The sequence below is a fragment of the Parus major genome, chromosome 11 (assembly GCF_001522545.3).
Source record: "Parus major isolate Abel chromosome 11, Parus_major1.1, whole genome shotgun sequence".
Taxonomy (NCBI): domain Eukaryota; kingdom Metazoa; phylum Chordata; class Aves; order Passeriformes; family Paridae; genus Parus; species Parus major.
This window is the reverse complement of record NC_031780.1, coordinates 8,778,882-8,798,754: the sequence shown is the minus strand read 5'-3', so window position 1 is coordinate 8,798,754 and position 19,873 is coordinate 8,778,882. Positions and strand designations below refer to the sequence as shown.

The following is a 19,873-nucleotide window of genomic DNA, read 5'->3' as shown; positions in this document are numbered from 1 at the left end:
ATAGAACAGTCGGTACATAATACTTGCCTGAGTTCTAACTGAAGCCAGGGGTTCACTCAAGTGTTTTCAAGGTGAATGGAAAGGGCAAGTATGATTATTCTACAATGAACAAAGGTGAAGTATTTATTTATGCTGGCTGAAGTTTCCCATATTACCCTTTCATCCTTCTACAAAATTTGATGCTGAAAGGAGCTTTCAGAGAATTTGGAAATGCTGACAGCAAGAACCAGTCACGACACAATTATGTGCATTTTTCCAGGCCAGTTACTGAAGAAAAGAGTGGAGAGCAATTAGCACAAATATGTGTTCTTTGACTAATCCCTGGTGGAACTCAGATCACTGATTCTATCTGAATGTTTAAGATGTTGAACCTTTGTTGGGAGTTACTACCTAGTTCTCTTAAAATTTACTGAACTGTCTGTTCCCCTGAGTGTGCTGGATGCAACTTTGGCTTCTCTTCCACTTGGGTGTCTGCTGAGTTGACTTATCTTCATCTCCAAAGCAACTGATCATTGGGAGCTGCTGAGACTGGGGTCTGAGCAGTACCTTTTGCATGTGGATACATGCAAAAGGTACTGCTGAGAGCTGCAGTGAGCTGGATAATACTAATCTCAGAAAACAATAACATTGAAGTAATTCATTAGAGAGATCCCATCTTGTGTCCTGGAAATGTAGCTGAATATATGCCCCTGCTCCCAGTAGTGCCCTGAAGAGCAATTACTTCTATGACCTCTAGTGGGGATAGTCAGGGATGCTGGGCTGTCACAAGTCCATACTTTACTAAAGACAGATGAAAATCATGTTCCCAGAGCTCCAAGGCTCCTGTTTACCTGTCGAGCCCTGAGGTTAAAAGCTGTACAGGGCTGTTACAAAGGCTCAGCATCCTCAGAGAGAGATGAATGTGACTATGCAGTTAATGCTTTTCTAGTAACAGCTATGCATCTTCTCAGACACAACATCATTTTTCCTGTGCATCTCTTGTTTTTGTCAAGATTTTCCTGTTGGAGAATTTTACCTTTTTGTGTTTCAGTTAAGTGGGTTTGCTGTATTTTTCACACTGTTCTGGGACAGGTTGCTGCCTGAGTTTTATGCCCATGTGGTAATTGTCCTGTTATTTTATTTCTCATTTGGTGAAGCCATTCCAGATGGATAATTCAGAGAAAATGAGTAAGAAATCCTTGGCCATTCAGGAATGTAAAAGCACATCTTAGAAAATGAAGTCATTTATATAATTGGGACTTTGTGAGGAATGAGATTTTGCTGCATTCTTGTCAACAAGCACCATGCTTAAAAGTTATCTTATGAGGAAACAATGGCAGGTCAGAAAAAGTACAGCCTAAGGAGAGGAGACAGGAGAGGAAGATTCAGATGCTGCAAAAGGAGGACAGTCCATGAATTTGAATGAGCTTCACCAGGAATGAGAAAGCTGGGGCAGCTTCAGGAGGAGAAAGCTCTCTCCCAGGTGTAAATACCTGATGGGAGGCTGCAAGGAATGTTGAGGCAGCCTCTCCTCACTGGGTCCAGTAATGGGACAAGAGGTGCTGGGCACAAGCTGAAATGCCATTTAAACACAGGAAAATGGTTTTTATTGCAAGGATGATGAGGCACGAGAACAGGCTACCCAGAGGTTATGGAGTCTCCAAATACAGAGATTTTCAAAATCTGACTGGACAACTGCTGTGGGTGATCCCTCCTTGGGCAGAGGGCTGGGGCTGGATGATCTGCAGAGGTGCCTTTCACAAGCTCATCTGTTCCACGAATCTGTGATTTCTCCCATCTTTAGCTAAGCAGGATGGATCTGTTAGTCACGCACACCTTTTGTAGTGAGTGTCACCTGCTCCAGGCTCTATTTATTCCACGTGACCTATTTCCTGTGCTTTTGTTTAGCTCCATCTTCACGGTGGGGCTTTCTTGTGCTGTCTTAGCAGGGGCTTTCCCGAGTACATTGTGTCAAGCTATGTGAGTAGGGTACAATGGGAACCTGAGGTACAAGTAACTAGAAGGTTACTGTAGGTTAAGGAATAGATCTGGGAAACATATCTGCTTTTATATTACAGCTCAGCTGGTGAAGGTTTGTTAGGAGTAACAAAAATAGAAGAAAAAGATCAGATTTTTGCCATTGGAATCACCTGCCTGAAGAGATGGGTCAATATCAGAACCTACCTAAACCCCTCTTTCCCTAGTCATGGTCTTTTCAGTATTTATTTAAATTATTTAGCATTGTATCAAATAATCCTTGGTTGAACATTTCTGATTCTGTTTGTATTTAACTGCTGCTTTAACACCTCCCTGCTTACTCCTGCCCTGAGATGATGTTGAAATTCCAACCTTTCACAGGGTAATAGTGATAGGAAGGTGAAGCCCTAGTGCTTGGAGCCTGTGTGTGCTAATGCAGTCACAGTGCTAATGCTGCAGAGCTCACTTTTTAAAAGTGTCTGAAGAGTTCTGGTGACAGCTGCAGTTGAGATGAGTGATTAATAAACTGTGAGTGTGCAGACTTAAATATTCACCATCTCCACAGTGGCCTCTGAAAGCAGCTCTGGACATACATAACTAAACAGATTTTACAAAGTAGTAAATTATGTTGAAGTAAATTTCTACTCAGACGAAATAATTTTGGGCTCACTGCTTTTCCTTCTGATTCTGGCATTTAAAACCACATCTTTTATTTTGAAGAAAAGTAATGTTCTCACTTGATATATCTTTAAAAGTCTGAAACGAGCAGCTGGTAGCTGTTAACTCTAGAGACAGTGAAAACAAAACAAAAGGAAAGAAAATATGGTAAAAAAATGTTTCTAGAATGTATCTTTCTGCTCCTTTGTCCATATCAAAATGATTTGTTGTAATCATTGTAAGAGACAGACAGTAATCATTTTTTATTAGACTTCATGTCACCTGATGTGCTCAAAGTTAAGTGTAGTCAGTTGCTGTAATTAAAGAGCTGTTTTGTGTGTCAGATGGTTTCATTTGGCAACCAATCAATTTCATGTATATCAATCAATCTCCCTTCCATGTATAACTGGTGAAAAAAATCTGGGTCTTTATTTCTGAATTTCTGCCTACCAAAACCTGTACCTTTAAAATATGAAAAAATACTTTCAGTTTAGGCATTCTCCCCTTGACTATAAATAAAACCCTTCCTCAGATGGACTACTACAGTGTAAGTAAGCTGAATGTGCCACTGATGTATATTTACTATTTACACTTGAAAGCTAAACCTTTCCTTTTTAAAAATTAGAAAGCAAATCAAGATGAAGTGATTTACCCTAGAACATACTGTCGAATTTTGTCTGAAGCAGGGTTTTAACTCTGAATTCTTGATTATAAAAGTAGTGCATCAGATTCTCCTATGACAAGAAACATCATTGTTTTGGGTGGTTGTCTGCTGCACAGGGAACTTGTCTTCTGATTTCTTCAGTTGTGCCTGGTTCCAGAAGGAGATAGTTAAAACCATCAAAAAGTGTGGTTCCTAATGGAGTTCCTAACACACTCAGCACTGTGAGCTCACTTCTGGCCACAACATTTCTTATCTTGCAGCTTTCTATCAGGATGTCTGCCAATAGCTCAGCAACTCATACATGGCTGAGTAACATTCTAACAGGAGGTCTTACTCCTTGTTTTGGTTGTTTGTTTGCCACAGGAGACACTACTGTTCGATGTGAGCAACTGGATATGCTTCAAGATTGGCTGTCTGAATTCAGAAAATCTACCTCCTCCTCCAGTACAGCCAATCCAGAGGAGCTGGTGGCTTTTGATGTACTCTGTGGAGATCTCAACTTTGATAACTGCTCCTCTGGTAAGACAAGGTTTGCCTTTTCCTGGTGTCTACCAGTCCTGAAAATGAATAGGAATGGTTTTGAGCCCTGTGGGTTATAGCAGTATATGACAATATACTAAATTACCACTGGCTTTTGCTAGGAAAAATTTAATTGTGGCAGACACTTCTAAAATATGAATTTTGAGTGTGAGCTATTCACCTTGGCTCATCCCATGAGTTCTGTGGAATTATTAAGCATGATGGGTTTTAAGGCACAAAGACCAATAATTGGTGACTTGTGGTAGCAATAATGAGGACAGATCCAGTGGTTTAGCTTTACTTGAATTAAGTAGGCATTTACTGTGCAACAGTTTTAGTTACTGATGAGAGACATGTATGGGATTTTTGTGGAGAAAAAGTAGTGAATTCATGCAGTTAAAAATAATTTGGTAGTGCATGTATGCAGACATAGGAGACTAATGCTGCAGACAGAATTCAACATTGCTGAATCAGTCTTAGAAAAAAAAATAACTCATGCTATGTACTTTTGAGGTTTTTTATTTTAAGAAATTTGTTTTTTCCTTTTAATTGGATGCTGAGGGTACTAGAAAAAGAACTCCACAAAACCATAATTAATGGGTGGTGAGTTCACAGAGATGGAAGCTTTTTCCTACCATGAATGCTGTGTAAAGTTGAATTGCTGCTGTGGAGTGCAGAGCATTGTGTCTGTGTCTCCTCTATGGCTCCCTGCTCTGCCCAGCTCAGGCACCCAGCAGAGCTCCCTGCTGCCACATGGATCTGGGGCTGAGGGGACACAGCTGAGATGGTGCCACACAGAGAGCACGGGGCAGGGCTGGGGAGGGGGCTCATCACAGGGACACTGCCCTGGGGAGCTCAGGCTGCAGCATCCAAAGTGGCATTCAGCAATTCAGATCAGGGTTTGTGGAACAACAGGTGAATTTGGCAACAGCACCTGGTGGATTCTGTAGTCTTTATGAGAAGTCTCAGGTAACTGAGATAGAGAGCAACAACTGTACTAGAAGCGATTTTAACAAAAAGCATTGTCTGATCTAAAAACCCCCAAACTGTTTAACTCTAATCTCATTACTTGTATCAGACACTTGGAAGATTTTAGCAAAGCTTGGTGGAAAAGACCCCAGCCCTTCTCTCACTTGTTTCTAGCTCATGTGCACAAACAGTAAATCCATCACAATCCATTTGGCTCTGAGGTAAACTCGGGATGGTCGGAGTGCTGGCCCGTGCTCTGACTGGTGGAGAGGAGCAGAAAGTGCCAATGGCTACAGAATGCTGCAGTCAGACAAACACATCTTAGGGTGAAGAATGATGCAGCAGGGGGAGTGAGTTTTTGAGGAAGTACAGGAAGGAAAGGGTCAAAAACAGCTCCTCAGCTGCCCAAGCTGCCACACAGGCCGAGGAGGCTGCAGCAGTGCCAGGCAAGGGAGGCAGAAGCCTGGGACACAAATAGACACATCTGCTGTGATTTGACCATTTCACTTGCAGTATTGTTGGCTGGATGGAGTGGCCTGGAGGCAAAGGTGTCCATCAAGGAAATAAACAAGCTGCTGCAAACTAAATGGGAGACTGCCCAGTCAGATCACAAATGGAGAGTGAATGGGAGGAGAGGGAGATGGGAGTGAAGCTGTGAGGCTGAACATATGGTCAGGACTCTCCACCTGGGAAGTATTGGCACTCTACCCAAGATCTTGCACAAGAAGCACAAAGCGTAATTAATGCAATTCTGAGCTGTCTTTTTAATGAAAAAGTAAAAATAACAATTTGCTTCTGCAAATAATAGTTGTAAACATTGCAACTACTGCTAAAGAGGATTGAAAAATGGGTTATAAAAATTAAGTTTATCTTTGCTATCTCTGACACTTATTTACATCACCCTCCCCTTTAAAATGCACCCAGCCTGGAAACTGGAATTAAGCTGGCTATTTAATTTTTTTCTTTTCAGTTTGCTTTCTTTCCATATGTACTAAGTAGGATTAATTCAATGTTTTAAAGTTCTCCCTTTTTACATTACTCATTGTTTTAGGAACATTTGTTAGCATTATAGGTTAATTGAGTATCTAAAGTTTTTTTAAAGTAATAATCAGCTTCCTTTAATTCTCTTTGTGATTTTCTGTATCCTTTCCCACTCCACAGACTGATACAACAGCTAATTAATGTTTCAGTGAATACCAAGTTTCTATTCTTAGTTATATTGACAGTACAGTTTTCAAATGTCTTTAGGTCCATGAGTGACCTTATGCTTATGACAAATTTTCTGCAACTCAGTGTTCCCCTACAGCTTTACAGAACATTATGGCAACATTTGTACAGGGAATTCACACTCAGTGGGAATGTTATCAGAAAGGTACTTACTGTCACATTGCTTTGGACTGACTTGTGTAAATGTAACATTTTAATTAGGTTTGTAAACCTTTTAGCATAAGAAAGAAAGCTTTCCAATCAGATGGGCAAAATTTTGTGTCATCAGCTGTGACTTGTCATGGTCAGCCCCAGGGTTATAAATTAATATTTTCTTAATCTGTCTTGGTTTTGAGGAAGATTCTGTAGACATATGATACAACAAGGGAAAACTTGGAGAAATGAAAAATGGCAAAATTTTAATCTTCTACTTTTTCACAAACATTAAACAAACCAATTGGCTGCTCAGACAGAAAGAGCAATTCTCTGTGTCACCCACGTGGCAGAGCTTAGGGAGGGTCAGCCCTCCAGTCATCTGCCACAACTCCAGGATTCCCTAAAAATTAGTTTTCCAATCTCCTTGCAGTTCTGAGGATGTTCTCAAGACTGAGAGCTAGCTGGAAAGATGTAATGAGACAGATGAAGTGTCAGCCAGCTGTCCTAAAGACTCTGAATAACAAAACGGCAAACGAGCCGACAGCTGTGGGCACAGCACTGCTTCTCTCCACCTTTTTGTTCAGCAAGAGATCAGCAGCTTCTTCCTTGCCAAGACCAGAGTTTCACACGAGGAGATTTGATGTGATCCTTGGTGTGTGGGCTGGGCTCTGTCAAGAGGCACAGCTCACAGTTCAGAGTTTTGCTTTGGACTTTATTTCCCATTTTCACACGTGCTCTTGGCATAGACAGTGACAAGTCCACAACAGCAGCAGCTCCAAACTCAGGTGAATATTCTCCCAAGAGAGACTTCAGGTGTTGTGAAGATGTTCTAGCCTTGTAAAGGGTGCAAGTGCTTTGAGGAAGTTTTCAGGAGCTGTTTGCAGTTTCTTTGCCATTTAAAAGCAGAACTGTAGCTGTTTGTTTCCCAGCTATGGTGATTGTGTTGATAAGCAGCACACACAGAACTGAACTTGCTGGTTTGCTCGGGGTCTGAAACGCTGGTGTGTGCAGTTTTGTGGGATATCTTACCAAGTGATCATAGAACTTTGATTTGCTGTATGCTTTCAGTGCAAGGAGCACAGTAGCAACTAGGAAGAATTTAATTTAAAGTTTGATAGGTCATGCTGATTATGTTTAGAATGGCTTTAACGCTGTAGATAACATCCCAAACAAATTATCAATTGCCCATCCTTTCTCTTATCTGTTATAGCTTGGAAAACATTCAGTCAGTGAATTCTTCTGAAGCAAAGAAAGCATAAGGTTTTATCTTCAAACTTGCTGAGATGTGTAAATATGCCCACAAACAGGCATTTCCTTTGCCATTGGGAAGCCAGCCCAGCTCTCCTCTGGGTGTTCTATCTCAACAAGAGTTTCGTACTGTGTAAGCAAACAGTGGCAATAACAGAGGGAAGAGATACACTGGAAAACTTTAAGCTTAGAGCTAAAAACTACAAAAATATTTTCCCTTGAAAAGACTTCTTAAGAAAGCATAGGAAAGCACTTTTAATAACAAGCATTTGCTGGAATTTCTGACCAAGGCAAGTTCCTGCTGTGCAGTAAAGCTGCGGCTGAAGTGGCTCAAATCAAACCTATGGATTTAGGATTCTGCTTCTGAGGAGAAATGAGGGCTTGGTGTTGCTCTTGTGGCAAAGCACACAGCTGTGCACAGGTTCACAGCCAGGAGCTGATGTACCTTTTCTTGGGGCTGTTCTTTCCCTGCAGAGGACAAGCTGGAGCAGCAGCATTCTCTGTTTACACACTACAAAGACCCGTGTCGAGTTGGTCCTGGGGACGATAAGCCTTGGGCAATCGGTAAGACCTTCTCTAGCTCAGTGTGGGAACACCTCCCTGTCTGTCACCCACAGCCAGCTCCAAGCAGCAGCTGCTTCAGCTGACCAGCAGTTAGAGTTTGGTGGAGGACAAATATTTATAAGGGGTATTTCCATACCATAAATTTTATAGACCTTAACAATATCTTGTGGAATGCTAATTAAGAACCAGAGATCTTGAACTGCAGTCCACATTCTAGAAGTCATGCATCAAGCTACCTGAATTCCTTCCCCATATATTCTATTTTAAAAATAATTTCTAGATTATTTGAAGGGGAAGGTAGCCAAATTTTTGTTTCTGTACTTTGTGCATGCAGTGAAAGCCTGCAGCTTCTGCTCAGTGTTCCATTTGGTGCTCAGTAAATACTGTCAGTGAGGATGCAACAAAGCAAATCAACTCTACGAATTTGTAAGGTTTGTATTATAAAAGATTTCCTGGAACTCTGAGATATTAATACCTGGTAAGACTCAGTTGAACTTGCTGAAATTTTAGAGCAGGAATTAATACTTTCTCCAGAGGAGCTTTAATAACTGTGAAGATACTAAAGATAAGTAGAACCTTTTTAATAATGAGGTTTTATTCTGTGGTAAGAGAAAAACAAATTAGAGTCATGGGGGCTGAGAAAGTGGAAGTGTGGAGACATTTGCAAGGTGTCAGGCAGAAGGGAGGTCTGGAGAGAGAAGTGAACACACTGTGCTCTCAGAGCAGTTCCCCTCTCTCCCACACACTTGTGCCTCTGCAAGTTTCCCAAGAGGCACATCCCAGGAGCTATGCTGGGACACTCACATCTCCCTTTCTGTTCACAGGTACCCTGTTGGATCCTGAAGGATTATATGATGAAGAAGTGTGCACCCCAGATAACCTGCAGAAGTATGCAATTCCCAACCTTTCCATGTATTTTAGACAGTTCTGTAACAAGCAAGTTCATTGCTTGCTGCTTAACATTTCAGATGTTCAGACTGAGAGGTATTTTATCGACTGAAAACAAAACAAATCATCAAAGGAATGTTTGGGGAAGAGGATAAAAGGGTCAGGAAAAGAGGTGCTCTAAGTCAAATAGGGTTGGTTTCAGTGGGTGAAGAGATGAGAGCAGCTGCAGGCAGCTCTGTACAGTGTCTTTTGTACATTTTAGAGCTGCACTTAATGAATGTGGTGATCCTTTTGTCACCTTCTCTACCATGAAGGCGAGTTTACTGTGCTAAATAAATACCTCAGCCTCATGACTAACTATAAAAGATATTCTAACTATGCATTACCAAAATATATTATAGAGGTAAAGTTAATTAAATTGAGAAGTCATCCCAGATGTTTCTGTTGACACACATAATGGAAATGGTACATTATAGAAAGTTGATGCTGCAGTTACTCACCAAGCACAGTACACTCCGTGGCATAGATGGACACTTGGTTTAATGTATTGAGGCCACACCCTGAAGTTTTCTTTCAGTTTTGACTAAAGACATTAAATTCTAGACATCAGGTTTGGCTTTAGTTTACATTCAAAATAAAAATTTTTTACAGCAAACCCTTCTTTGCACATTTGAGAGATTACAAAATTCCCAGACATTTCTATTCACATGTTAAAAACATAACTTCCGTACATGTGAAAGGGATTTTTGGAGAGCAAAACTAAGGTAATTTGGCCATACAATCAAGTTTGCTACTGCAAATCTGTATGTGGGTGTAACATTACATTTTATGCCTCCAAGAGCAGGCTTGGAGAATTTAAAAAAAGCCAAAACAAAACCTAACCCCCTTCATCCCCTAAGGAAACCAAACCAAATCAAAAACAAACAAAAGAAACAAAACCCAAACAAACCCTGTGCTTTAAAGTGGCCTTTTCAGACAATGTGGCACAAAATTCCTTTTGGGGTATTATGGTTTATTCCCTGAAGAGCTACTTGTGTTCAGCAATTATGTTCCACTGACAAATACATGACTGATTAAATAGGGAGCCATCAAGTAATCAATAACAAATTAAGAATACTACTTCTGCTACCTCTGGGTATGCACAGCACCTCTGTGTGTGACAACTGGAAAACAGTCCTGAGTGCTAGGAATAGAATACACATAAGGTTTCTTATGTATAGGTGTGCTAAGAGTGGCTTTCAGCTTTCTGCAATGTGTTATAGTTCTTTTGCACTGATGAGATAAGTCTCTATGAGACTGTAATTTCCCCTGGCTCTGTCTGCAGCTCTGCAGGGACACAGGGCTCTGCATGTGTGCATTGTGTGGAGGAGCCCATGCACTGGAGAAGCCATGGTTTCCATGAGAGGCTGAGGGAGTTGTCTCTGCAAAGGACTGGCAAACAGGGAATTGCAGAGAAATTCAGGGAAATGTAAAGAATTAATGGAATCTGGTCTTTAAAGACATTTAAATGTTAAATAGTACAGTGGCTGTGAGGCACTATCTAGGTAACAAATACTGTTCATATACACAGCAAACCAGGATACTGCCTAGAATTGATCCATTCTCAAATTTTTCAAAAATAAATCTTGATTAAGCTTTAAAGACATTTAAATTGGCAATGTCAGCTATCCAGAGAATTATTTCTTCATCAGCATTCTTCTCTGGTTTATAAATAAAATTATTTCACATTACTAAAATAAATAGGCCATAAAAGCATCAGAACAACTCATTCTTAACTGTCTCTTTTGTGTTAAGGGCAGTGTACATTAAACATCAGACTAGAACAACAGACTTAGTACAAATAATGAGCAAGTCATATTTATAATTATCAAACAGTTAATTAGCAAGATGTAACAACCTGGGCCCTGCCACAGTCCTGGAAGACACACAAGCTTCTGCTCAGAAGGGCTTCAAGAAATGCACACAAATAATGCCATCTGACAGATGATTGCCATCTTTAAGTTAAACACTGGAATAAGGCCATTTTTACCTCTGAACCCTGACCAGAGGCCAGCCTAGGAGAGCACATGCCAGCACAACTAGGAAAAAATTTGAATGCAATTTTTTCCAGTCTCCTCTGCTGGACAGAAGCTCACAGTTCTGGGCTAAAGACTTCAGTACCAGGGAGAAAAGACTTCCTTAGCTCAGGTACTTCTGGCCAGAATGAGAGATGGTCCCTCAAGGTTTGGGATGAGGGAGTTTTTCTTTATGGCTCCCTTGCAGTCACTGCTCTTGGTGCTCCTTTGCTCGCTGCCGCTGGGTCAGCACCACACAAACCAACAGAGGCCTTTCACACTCCAGCTCTGGGGAGTCTGGGACTGAAGCCCTGTCAGGGAAAAACAAAGTTCAGATTATTTTATCCTCCCTTTCTTTGTAACCTATGGGTCAAGACAGTTATTCTGATAGAATTGAGGTTCAGTTGTGCATCTCAGTCATGATTAGAAATGTTCCCTCAAATTGTCAGGGTTTAACTGCCAGCACGGCAGAGGCAGCTGTCCTGTTCTGGTGTCAGCTTCCTGGAGAGACAAACAGCACTCCCCTGTGCACAGAGAGGTGCAAGTTCTCAGCAGCAGCACATGCATACACATTTACAATTTGCTTCCCTTGTGTATTTGAAATTAATATTCCCTTCCATGAGCACTTGTGCAGGTTAAGTGAATACCCAACACTCAGACTTTTTAAGACATAACTGAAGCTGAAACAAGTTCTTATTTTAAATTAATGCAAATAATATTTTTTGTAGTAGTGCTGCAGAGCTAATCAGCAGTTTCTTCTGTTTTTTTACTTAATTAGCTTTGCCAAATATAAATACAATTTTTGAAAGAGGTCAGTACCATCAAAGAACTTGCTTCCTTGAACCTAGAAAAACAACTAAGGAAGTGAATCATTTGCAAGAGCTCTTTGGAGAATCAAAATGGGGTGCAGACAATAAGCTAATGTAATGTGAGTTATTATTAAAACAAAGCAACACATAAAAGAAAGTTTACTTTCATAAACTAATTACAATAAACTCTAAGAACCTCCAATACCTCCCTAAGTCCAAAGCGGGGAGTAAGAAAAGTTCTGATCAAACAACTCAGAGTTTTGTCATTGTTATCTGTTGCAGCTCATTAAGCGCATCTCAAATATATCAATTGACCTGAATTTAGAGATTATTACACTACTGAGACCTAATCAGCTGTACCCAGTGCTGGGTCCCACTTGCCACCATTCAGGCCCTTCCAAAATCCCAAAATCTGACAAAGCAACCATCTGAATCTCTCACATTAAAACATACCACAAGTGCTTGTCCCTTGTTTTTTCCCCATTCTGTACTCTCACATGTATGCATTTAAAAAAATTCCTGCCCCATAAAACCCATCTAAGTCAAGTCTTAAAACCTGGGTGATCAAAAATATCTTACTTTTTTTTTCCCCAAGGTGAAATTAAAGGCTTTGTGCCTGCCAGGACCCAAGTTCATGGCTCAGTGTTTCTCCTGCAAATGTTGATGATGCAACTCTTACAAGGGAAACCATAGAACTGTGAGCTCAGGTTTTGGCACGTGAGTAAAGGAAGGAGATTTTTGAGGAGGTGGTTTTGAAAGTTTGTGTTTTAAGGCAGATACAGAAAAACCACAGCCTGAGCAGCCCTTCTCTGTGTGGGCTGTGCCACTCACCCCTGCTGGATTTGATGTCACCCTGTGCACAAACCCCAGCGCAGGCAGGTCCCAGTCCAGCTTTTGCTCACACGGCTGGGGCTGCTCTCCTCGGTGCTCCTTTGGCAGAGCTTTTAAATAGAACACAGGAGGTTAAAAAAAAGTTTCCTCCAAAATCCAGCACAACAGCAAAAACAACACAGAACAGGTTTACTGGAAAAACATTGACAGGGACCCTTGTGGGGTACCTGGTCCAAGGTCATGTTTGAAGCTGGGATCAGTTCAAAGTTAGATTGAGTTGCTCAGGGCCTTAACAGTCTTCTGTTTAAAACCTACAGGTAATGTGTAGGCACCCCAAATAAGTATTTTAATTGAAGAGCAGCATTTTATTTCCTTGAACACAAGACTGGTACCTAGAAAACCAATTCTCAGTTTTGAGTGCTTCTGTATGTGGGCTTGGGCTGGGTAATCTTGCAAGGTGGGGGCAGTGCTAACACACCTGCTGAGTAAATCCTCCATGTGGAGGAGTTTGCAGTGTCACATACAGGAATCAAGTAAATGAAGCTGTAATTTCTAGTGAAGGAAGAGCTTGGGGTCCAAGACACAGTAATCTGATGCTGAAACCTGCTCAAAACCACCCACCATGTGCCCAGATGTGTGTTCTTGCACCCATACCCTGTCCCTAAAGCTAGATGTTGTAATTTCAGGAGTTGCTCTGATCAGAATGGAGAGGTTTGTATCAAAGTGATCAGGTTTGTACTAAAACAATCCAGGAAACAACTTCCTCCTCTGCCAGTTTCAGAAACATTGGAAACTGGAAAAACAGAGGGGCTCTGAGCTGCCTTACATTACTGATAGCAGGTTCCCCTCTCAGTGCTTGTTCTCCTGGCTTCAAGGGAGCTTGAGGACAGCACCAGTGATACCAAGCCTGCCATGAAGCTTTAAGAGCACTGTCAGCAGTTAGAGGAGCCTCATACTGGAAATCACATTTGGAGAAAGATGTGCTTTGCAGGTTTAACAGTCCTTTGGGACTGGGATTATCCTTACCAGGGATTTGGAGAGAACCTTGGGTAAAGCTTAAATGGCCAGGATGTGCAAACATTTAAACATTTAAACTTGCTTTGGTTTTTTTTTTTTTAATGAAATAGGGTGCTGGAAAGTGAAGAAGGAAGGAAAGGATACTTAGTCTTTCCCACCAGCAAGAACCACAGTTCCAGTCAGAAGGGGAGGAAGGCATCACTGAAGGGAAATGGGAGGAGGATTGACTATATGCTCTATACAGAAGAAGGTCTCTACCTGGAATGGAAAGTGGTGAGTTTCAGAGCTGCCAAAAAGGCTGTAACTTGCACAACACACTTCTCTGAATGGCACTGCAGCCTGTTCTGCTTGGATTAACACTCACTCCTGGGAGGATCTGCTGCTTTGCTGTTTTCCACTTCTGCATGCAGGTACCATGTTTGTAAAGCTAGTACATAACAAAGTTGAGTTTGAGGATTCCAGCAGCAGCACTGGTAGGTGTACTGCTCTTCTAAAACAACCAACCAACCTTGATTTCACTCCTTTCAAGCTTTTTCCTGTTTCGCCTGATGTTTTTCCCTTGCCTGCAATCTGAATATTTTAAATCTTTTCAAGTGTCTGAATGTTCTCTTATGCCCATATAAACCTACCTAAGTTACAACTCTGCAATACAGACAGAAGCTGACATGAGCTACCCAGAGGGAGAACTTGTAGGGCACAGTCTGCTTCCTAGTGTAGGGCCTTGTCTTGTACAGAGTTCCATGATGAAAACAAGGAGCTCATTCACATCTATTTACCATACCCTGCACATGGATCACTTACTGCAGCACTGCAGATGACTCCATCTGGAACAACACAGATGTTACTGTAAACAGAAAGAAAAGGTACAACAGATTTCATCCAGCATGCAGCACACTGTCGTGCCCTGAGTGGCAGTTCTACATTAGCCCAGCCAAACCAGGCTGATCCCACACCTCTGTAATACACTGAGGTAGTTCAAAGAGGCCGAGTTCTGATGTGCAGAATGACAGACCGATTTTCCAGCTCCTTATCTTACTTTTGTTCTCCTTCTGCAGGAAGTGGAAGAGTTCAGCTTTATTACCCAGTTGGCAGGCCTGACAGACCACCTACCGGTAGCAATGCGTCTCATGGTGTCTACGGGAGAGGATGATCCTTAGAACTGACCAGCTCTGAGAGATTAGAAGAGGGAAACATGAATGATATTTCAAAAATATCAGAGGATAAGAATGAACTATTCTGGTGCCACGTTAGGAAAGATGACCAGACCTGACCTGGGCTACTCCCAGAAAGTACCAACAATGTGGATCTAAAAAGGGAAGAAGTGGAAGGGGCTGTGGCCAAAAGCCAGTCACAAGTGGCTCAGGCAACAGGGCAGGCCTGTACTACAATGCTTTCACTGTGGACCGAACGGAACCAAGATGGAAGTCCTAATTCCTTCTGAACCAGTGCCATTCTTACTAAAACATGTTTTTATACTAATATATAGCACAATTTAGTTTGTACTTAGTCTGTGAGTTAGTGCTGCTCAATGGTTTTTTGCATCATTTCTTTGTCTAACTACGAAGCTGCAGCTTTTTCTCTTTCTTTAGCCTGTGACAGTTGTAGTTCGTGCTTGCAGCAGCCGCATGCGCCCGCACTGCATGCACCGGAGAGAAACCGGGCAGAGAAACCTGGCAACGGCAGCAGGGAAGGGAGGGCACACAGCAGGCCCAGCCAAAGCGTGCTGGGACTGGAAACCCTTCTGTCAGTACAGGTAGACCTTAAACCAAACAACTCTCTTCAATTTGCAGACCAGTATCTTCCTGTCTGATTTAAGGATAATTAAAAGATTTGGAATTGAGACTTCAAGAACACAGTCCCACCCTTATTCCAGCTGTGTTCCCACTGAAATTATGAACTGTTTTGTCTGAATGATGACTCCAGAATCAGGCCTTCAGCTTTCTAAATGCAACTTATTCTCTTAAGAAGAAATAGTTTCCCTGTAATGTCTTTTTTTTCCCATGTGTGGGACAGTTCTGAATTATGGTATGGGATATGTATATTACAGTAGAGTGAATAGATTCCTGTAGTACCATTGGTAACACCAGAACCAACATTCTGCCTTAGCTAGAAAGGGTAAGTGGGAAATGAATTGTAAAATGCATGCTAGATATAGAGTAAAAATAAACATAAGTGACATTTGGGGGGAAAAAGGTATAGAAGAGTGTATGATCGATAAGGCAGAATAACCTGACAATTTTCTAAAGGAATCAGTGCACTTAAAGGGGAAGTGGAACATGGCCAGCAGGAGAGTAGAGAATAGAACTGTGACTCTTGGCCTTAGGTAACTGCTTCCCAGGAACAGAGGCTGTTTTGATGTCTGTGAGACATGATTCTCCATTTGTTATGCACTCATAGACTTGAACGGGGGTCTTGCCATCTGATTCACAGGTCCTTTCCACTAAAGTTCTTCAAATGTGGGGCTGCCCTCTGCCAACTTGTTCCCATGACCTGACCTATCCAGCCTCTGTAACGTTAAGAAAAATAATGAAAAACTGAGAATCAGGTCCATAATGAAACTTGGCATTTTTTTAGGGATTTAATTTCAGAGGATTTGTGTTGTTGGGAGAACAATGAGACTCCTGTTTTAACCATTACTTAGTTTCTTCTGCCTATCTCTTGTTCAAGTTTAGTGTTATTTCCTCTTGTATTACAAATTCCCCCTGTTAAGAAGAGTTAACCCAGTATTAGATGTACTCCATTAAATAACCTCTTTTAGTTACGCTGCCCACAAACTCCTGAGGACGCTCTTGTTTTGGTTTAGTTTAGACCTGCTGTGGATCAGCTTGAGCTAAATGAGAATAGATCTAAATTAGAAATCTCAGTCTGCACAGCCTCTGGTACTCGCTTAGTTAGCTACAGTAAACAACAGAACTTGTACTTAGATCTGATTTTGCAAATAGTGAAGCTCATAATAGTCATGAGAGTAGAGGACTAACAGTATTGGCTCGTTCCAAGGAGGCAGCAAGGCCACTGCTCACACTCTCCCGCTGCACCTGGTCTTGACACATCTTATGCCTCGTTTTCCAGTCCTGGGGTTCCTTCAGCAGAGACTGCCTCTTAGAAGTGTACTGTGCCAAACCGTGGGGTAGTCGGAAGTGTAACCCATGGCGACTCAGAAATGGAACCAGACTCAGTTCCCCTTTTTATAAAATTAGGAATTCAAGTTTACAGAATCAGAGACTTTAGTGTACTACCCCAGTGCACCACCAGTTTCCCACTTTGTATGTCTGTCTTTATACAGAGGGTGCACATATGTGCAACGTGTTTTTCGGGTTTCTTATTGCTCCACTCGATTCAGAAAAACTTGTACCCAAACCAATGCTTTTTAATCCTATTTTCTATCTTGCTTGTATTTTATTAATCTTTTTTAAAAAACCCAAAACCCAGTAGCAATTTGTGTGCTGTCCAGCAGCTATTTCTCAGTAGTAAGACTAACTACAAGGTACGGTATTTTTAATAGTTTTCCTAACAATGTAAATTACGATTTGATATCAATTTCACCAAGTATCAGTTTCAGGAGCTGAATTTGACACTGTGAGGGATACAAACATAAAACTACTGCCAAATAATGTTACATTATTTACAGTAAAACTAACATGGTCTAAATTACTTTAAAATTTGTTCTGTGGCTTTGTGCTGACTGAAAAATCAGCCACTTTGGTCAACTTTTTGAGATGTACTGAGAAATGGTTTTTTTCAAATTTGAAGTAAACTCTTTTAGATTTTGATGCTCCTAATTCCTCAGTGCTCAAGAACTGGCTAGGTGTAAAATGTTCTCTTACACAATACACATACATTTAACCAGTGTAAGTAGTTCTTTCTAATTACTGTCTTAGGGGTGTGACCTTGCAAGGGAGTGATGCTGGGAGGTTCAGCATTGTGGCACCACTGTACAGATGCTCCTTGGTTTTTTGCATTGATCCTGTGCCTTCTGATGCCTCGGCAATGCTTGCAGGGGTCAGAGCGTGTCTGTAGCAGTGAGCTGGAATGAACAGGTTTCCCCTTCCACAACAGTGACCTCCGGGAGAAAAACGAGTTTTGCCTACACCAACTCCAGCCACCGCAGTTCCAACCAACACCCCGCTGAGAATCCACTCAGACAATGCCTGTACTGCCACGGTATCAATCATCACAGGCCTTAGGCAGACACTATAGAATAGAATATTTGCATTTCAAAAAAAAGGGAGGGGGGCGGGGCTGGGGGGGGTGAAGAGACCACACCCAGGACATCAAACCCTGGAAAGCTTTTTCAGATGCCAATCCTACTTTGCTTATGGATAGCATGACCCAATTTATAAGTAGAATGTTATTTATAAAAAATCAAGTTAAGCTTACTCTGTGCTTATCCCACTTTGTACTGGGATTTCAGGCATCTTCAAGAAGTGAGTGATAGGACTATGCTTGGTTTAGTACCTGCCCCTCACCAGGGATACTGCAATGAAGTGTCATCTTTTTATCAAAGCATCTTCTGTTTCTCATGTTCAGTTTGCATTTTACAAGAGCACTTCTAGACCAAGTGAACAAAAGGCCCAAAGAGGACAGCTGAAAACCAAGCATTTCCAGAAATTTTGAAGGTGTCAGGTCCTGACAAAGTTGGTAACTTTAGATCACTTCAAAAATGCACCCTAGAGCAGTGAGCACCAGGGAGGTAACACTCAGCCTTATGCTGGGGGAAAAGGCATTTGACTCATTCCAGTGGTGCCCAGTTTTAGTCTGTCCCAACCTGGACACTTGGTAGAAGCTGCCTAAAGCACCCAAACAGAAACTACCAGAGCCTGGCTCCAGGAGAAGCCTGCAGCCCGAGAAGATGTGTCCTGCTGGCTGCAGAAGGAGTTTACCTGCCTTGTGTCAGTATCATGAGGAAGTTTTATCCCAGAAACACTCTCAGTCTGGCTAGACCCTCAGGCCTGCTTGTTGGCTAAGACAGTAAGATTTAAGGAACATACAATTGCAATATGGATTTTTTTTTTTGTTTGGTGGTCCAGATGAAGCCGATCTGACTGTCCCCAGTTTGGTGTGTGAGCTGCCCTGGATCACACAGCAGCACAGCAGTGTCAGCACATATCATCAGCTCAGAAATGAAGCAGTTTTGCCTCCTCCTGGCACCACAGGATGAGGACAGAAATACAATTCAAGCACTTTGAAAACCTCCCAGTTTTATCCATTACGAGGGTCAAATTGTTACTGAAGGTCTCACTTTTCCATGCCATTTTGTTTTAAATATAATCTTAATGCTTTTAAAGACTTGTATTATTGCTGAGGTTTAGAAGTCCTGTAATAAGAATAACCTTTTTTTATTTCAATGATTTTTCGGTATTGTATCCTTCTGGAACCTAATGTTTTTATATGGTAAGCACACACCTTCTGACATTTTGTTATAAATGTATTTAAAAAAAAAAAAGGAAAAATTTAAATATTTTCATTGGTTTCTTTACCTGCAAGAAAACCACAATCACAGACCTGATAAAAACAAGGTATTTTAAACAATATGGAGGGGTTTTTGTCTTTTATTGGTGCTGAAAGGAATAACTGGTTGATGCAAACAAGATAATAAAATTTCAAGGCTCAAATGATTCTGTGCAGTCACTGTCTCTGGTTTTGTGATGTGGAGTCTGATGTCACCAACATCGATCTGACTCCAAATCACAGTCTGGTGGGTGGGTCAGGTACAGCTCACTGTGCTACACCTGTTCTACTGAACTTGCAGAAAATACTTGCAGGATGAAATAAATGAGTCCTTTTAACTCCCCCTCCACTGCCCACAGAGCTCCTGCACAAATACCCTAAGCAGTTTTCCAGATGTGCAGCCTCCCTGCAGAGCATTCCCCGTGCATCTCACACCACGTCCCTGCTTTAAGGACAGGGCTCTGCACTGGAGCCTGGCCCCAGACTGCAGAACAGGGCAGGAGCACAGCTGGCCACAACAGTGACCTGGCCCCTGAGCTCAGGGAGAGCAGGCTTTTATTTTTTATTTTATGCTGTCCAGGCAAAGATAAAAAACACACATCACTCTCCTTGTACAGTTGTTAACAGAACAATGCCAAGAGAAAAGAATTAAACTGGTTTAGTCTTCCCAAACAGTCCTATAAAAGCCAGTAGGGAACCGTTTCTCAAAGAATTTATATTTTCCACAAGCAGAAAGGATGATATCAGTGGAATGCAAATGACTAAGAAAAAGGACAGTGCACAAGTTTCTTGTCATTGCCTCAGGAAAGCACCACGCCATCCTGTGAGACAGGACATTAGAGATGGATTTCTGCAGCTTTCTCCATTGCTGCACAGGTGATTTTTGT

At 41.6% G+C, this 19,873-nt stretch overlaps 1 protein-coding gene and 1 long non-coding RNA gene across 9 annotated transcripts in view; one reads left to right on the top strand and one right to left on the bottom strand.

Moving 5' to 3' along the window:
• Window positions 1-19,153, top strand: part of SMPD3 (sphingomyelin phosphodiesterase 3) — a 97,682-nt gene extending 78,529 nt beyond the window's left edge. For all 8 annotated transcript variants that reach the window (XM_015639764.2, XM_015639762.2, XM_033517136.1 and 5 more), the window contains 5 exons: window positions 3,641-3,796; window positions 7,850-7,939; window positions 8,764-8,827; window positions 13,649-13,811; window positions 14,594-19,153. In XM_015639764.2, coding sequence (XP_015495250.1) covers window positions 3,641-3,796; window positions 7,850-7,939; window positions 8,764-8,827; window positions 13,649-13,811; window positions 14,594-14,695 — 575 coding nt within the window. In that variant the 3' untranslated portion in view covers window positions 14,696-19,153. The remainder of the gene's footprint in view (window positions 1-3,640; window positions 3,797-7,849; window positions 7,940-8,763; window positions 8,828-13,648; window positions 13,812-14,593) is intronic.
• Window positions 9,819-13,440, bottom strand: LOC117244976. Its single transcript, XR_004499016.1, has 2 exons — window positions 12,522-13,440; window positions 9,819-11,192 (listed from the first exon to the last, which is right to left on the bottom strand). It is a non-coding gene; the product is annotated as an uncharacterized LOC117244976 (long non-coding RNA).
• Window positions 19,154-19,873: the final 720 nt, after the last annotated feature.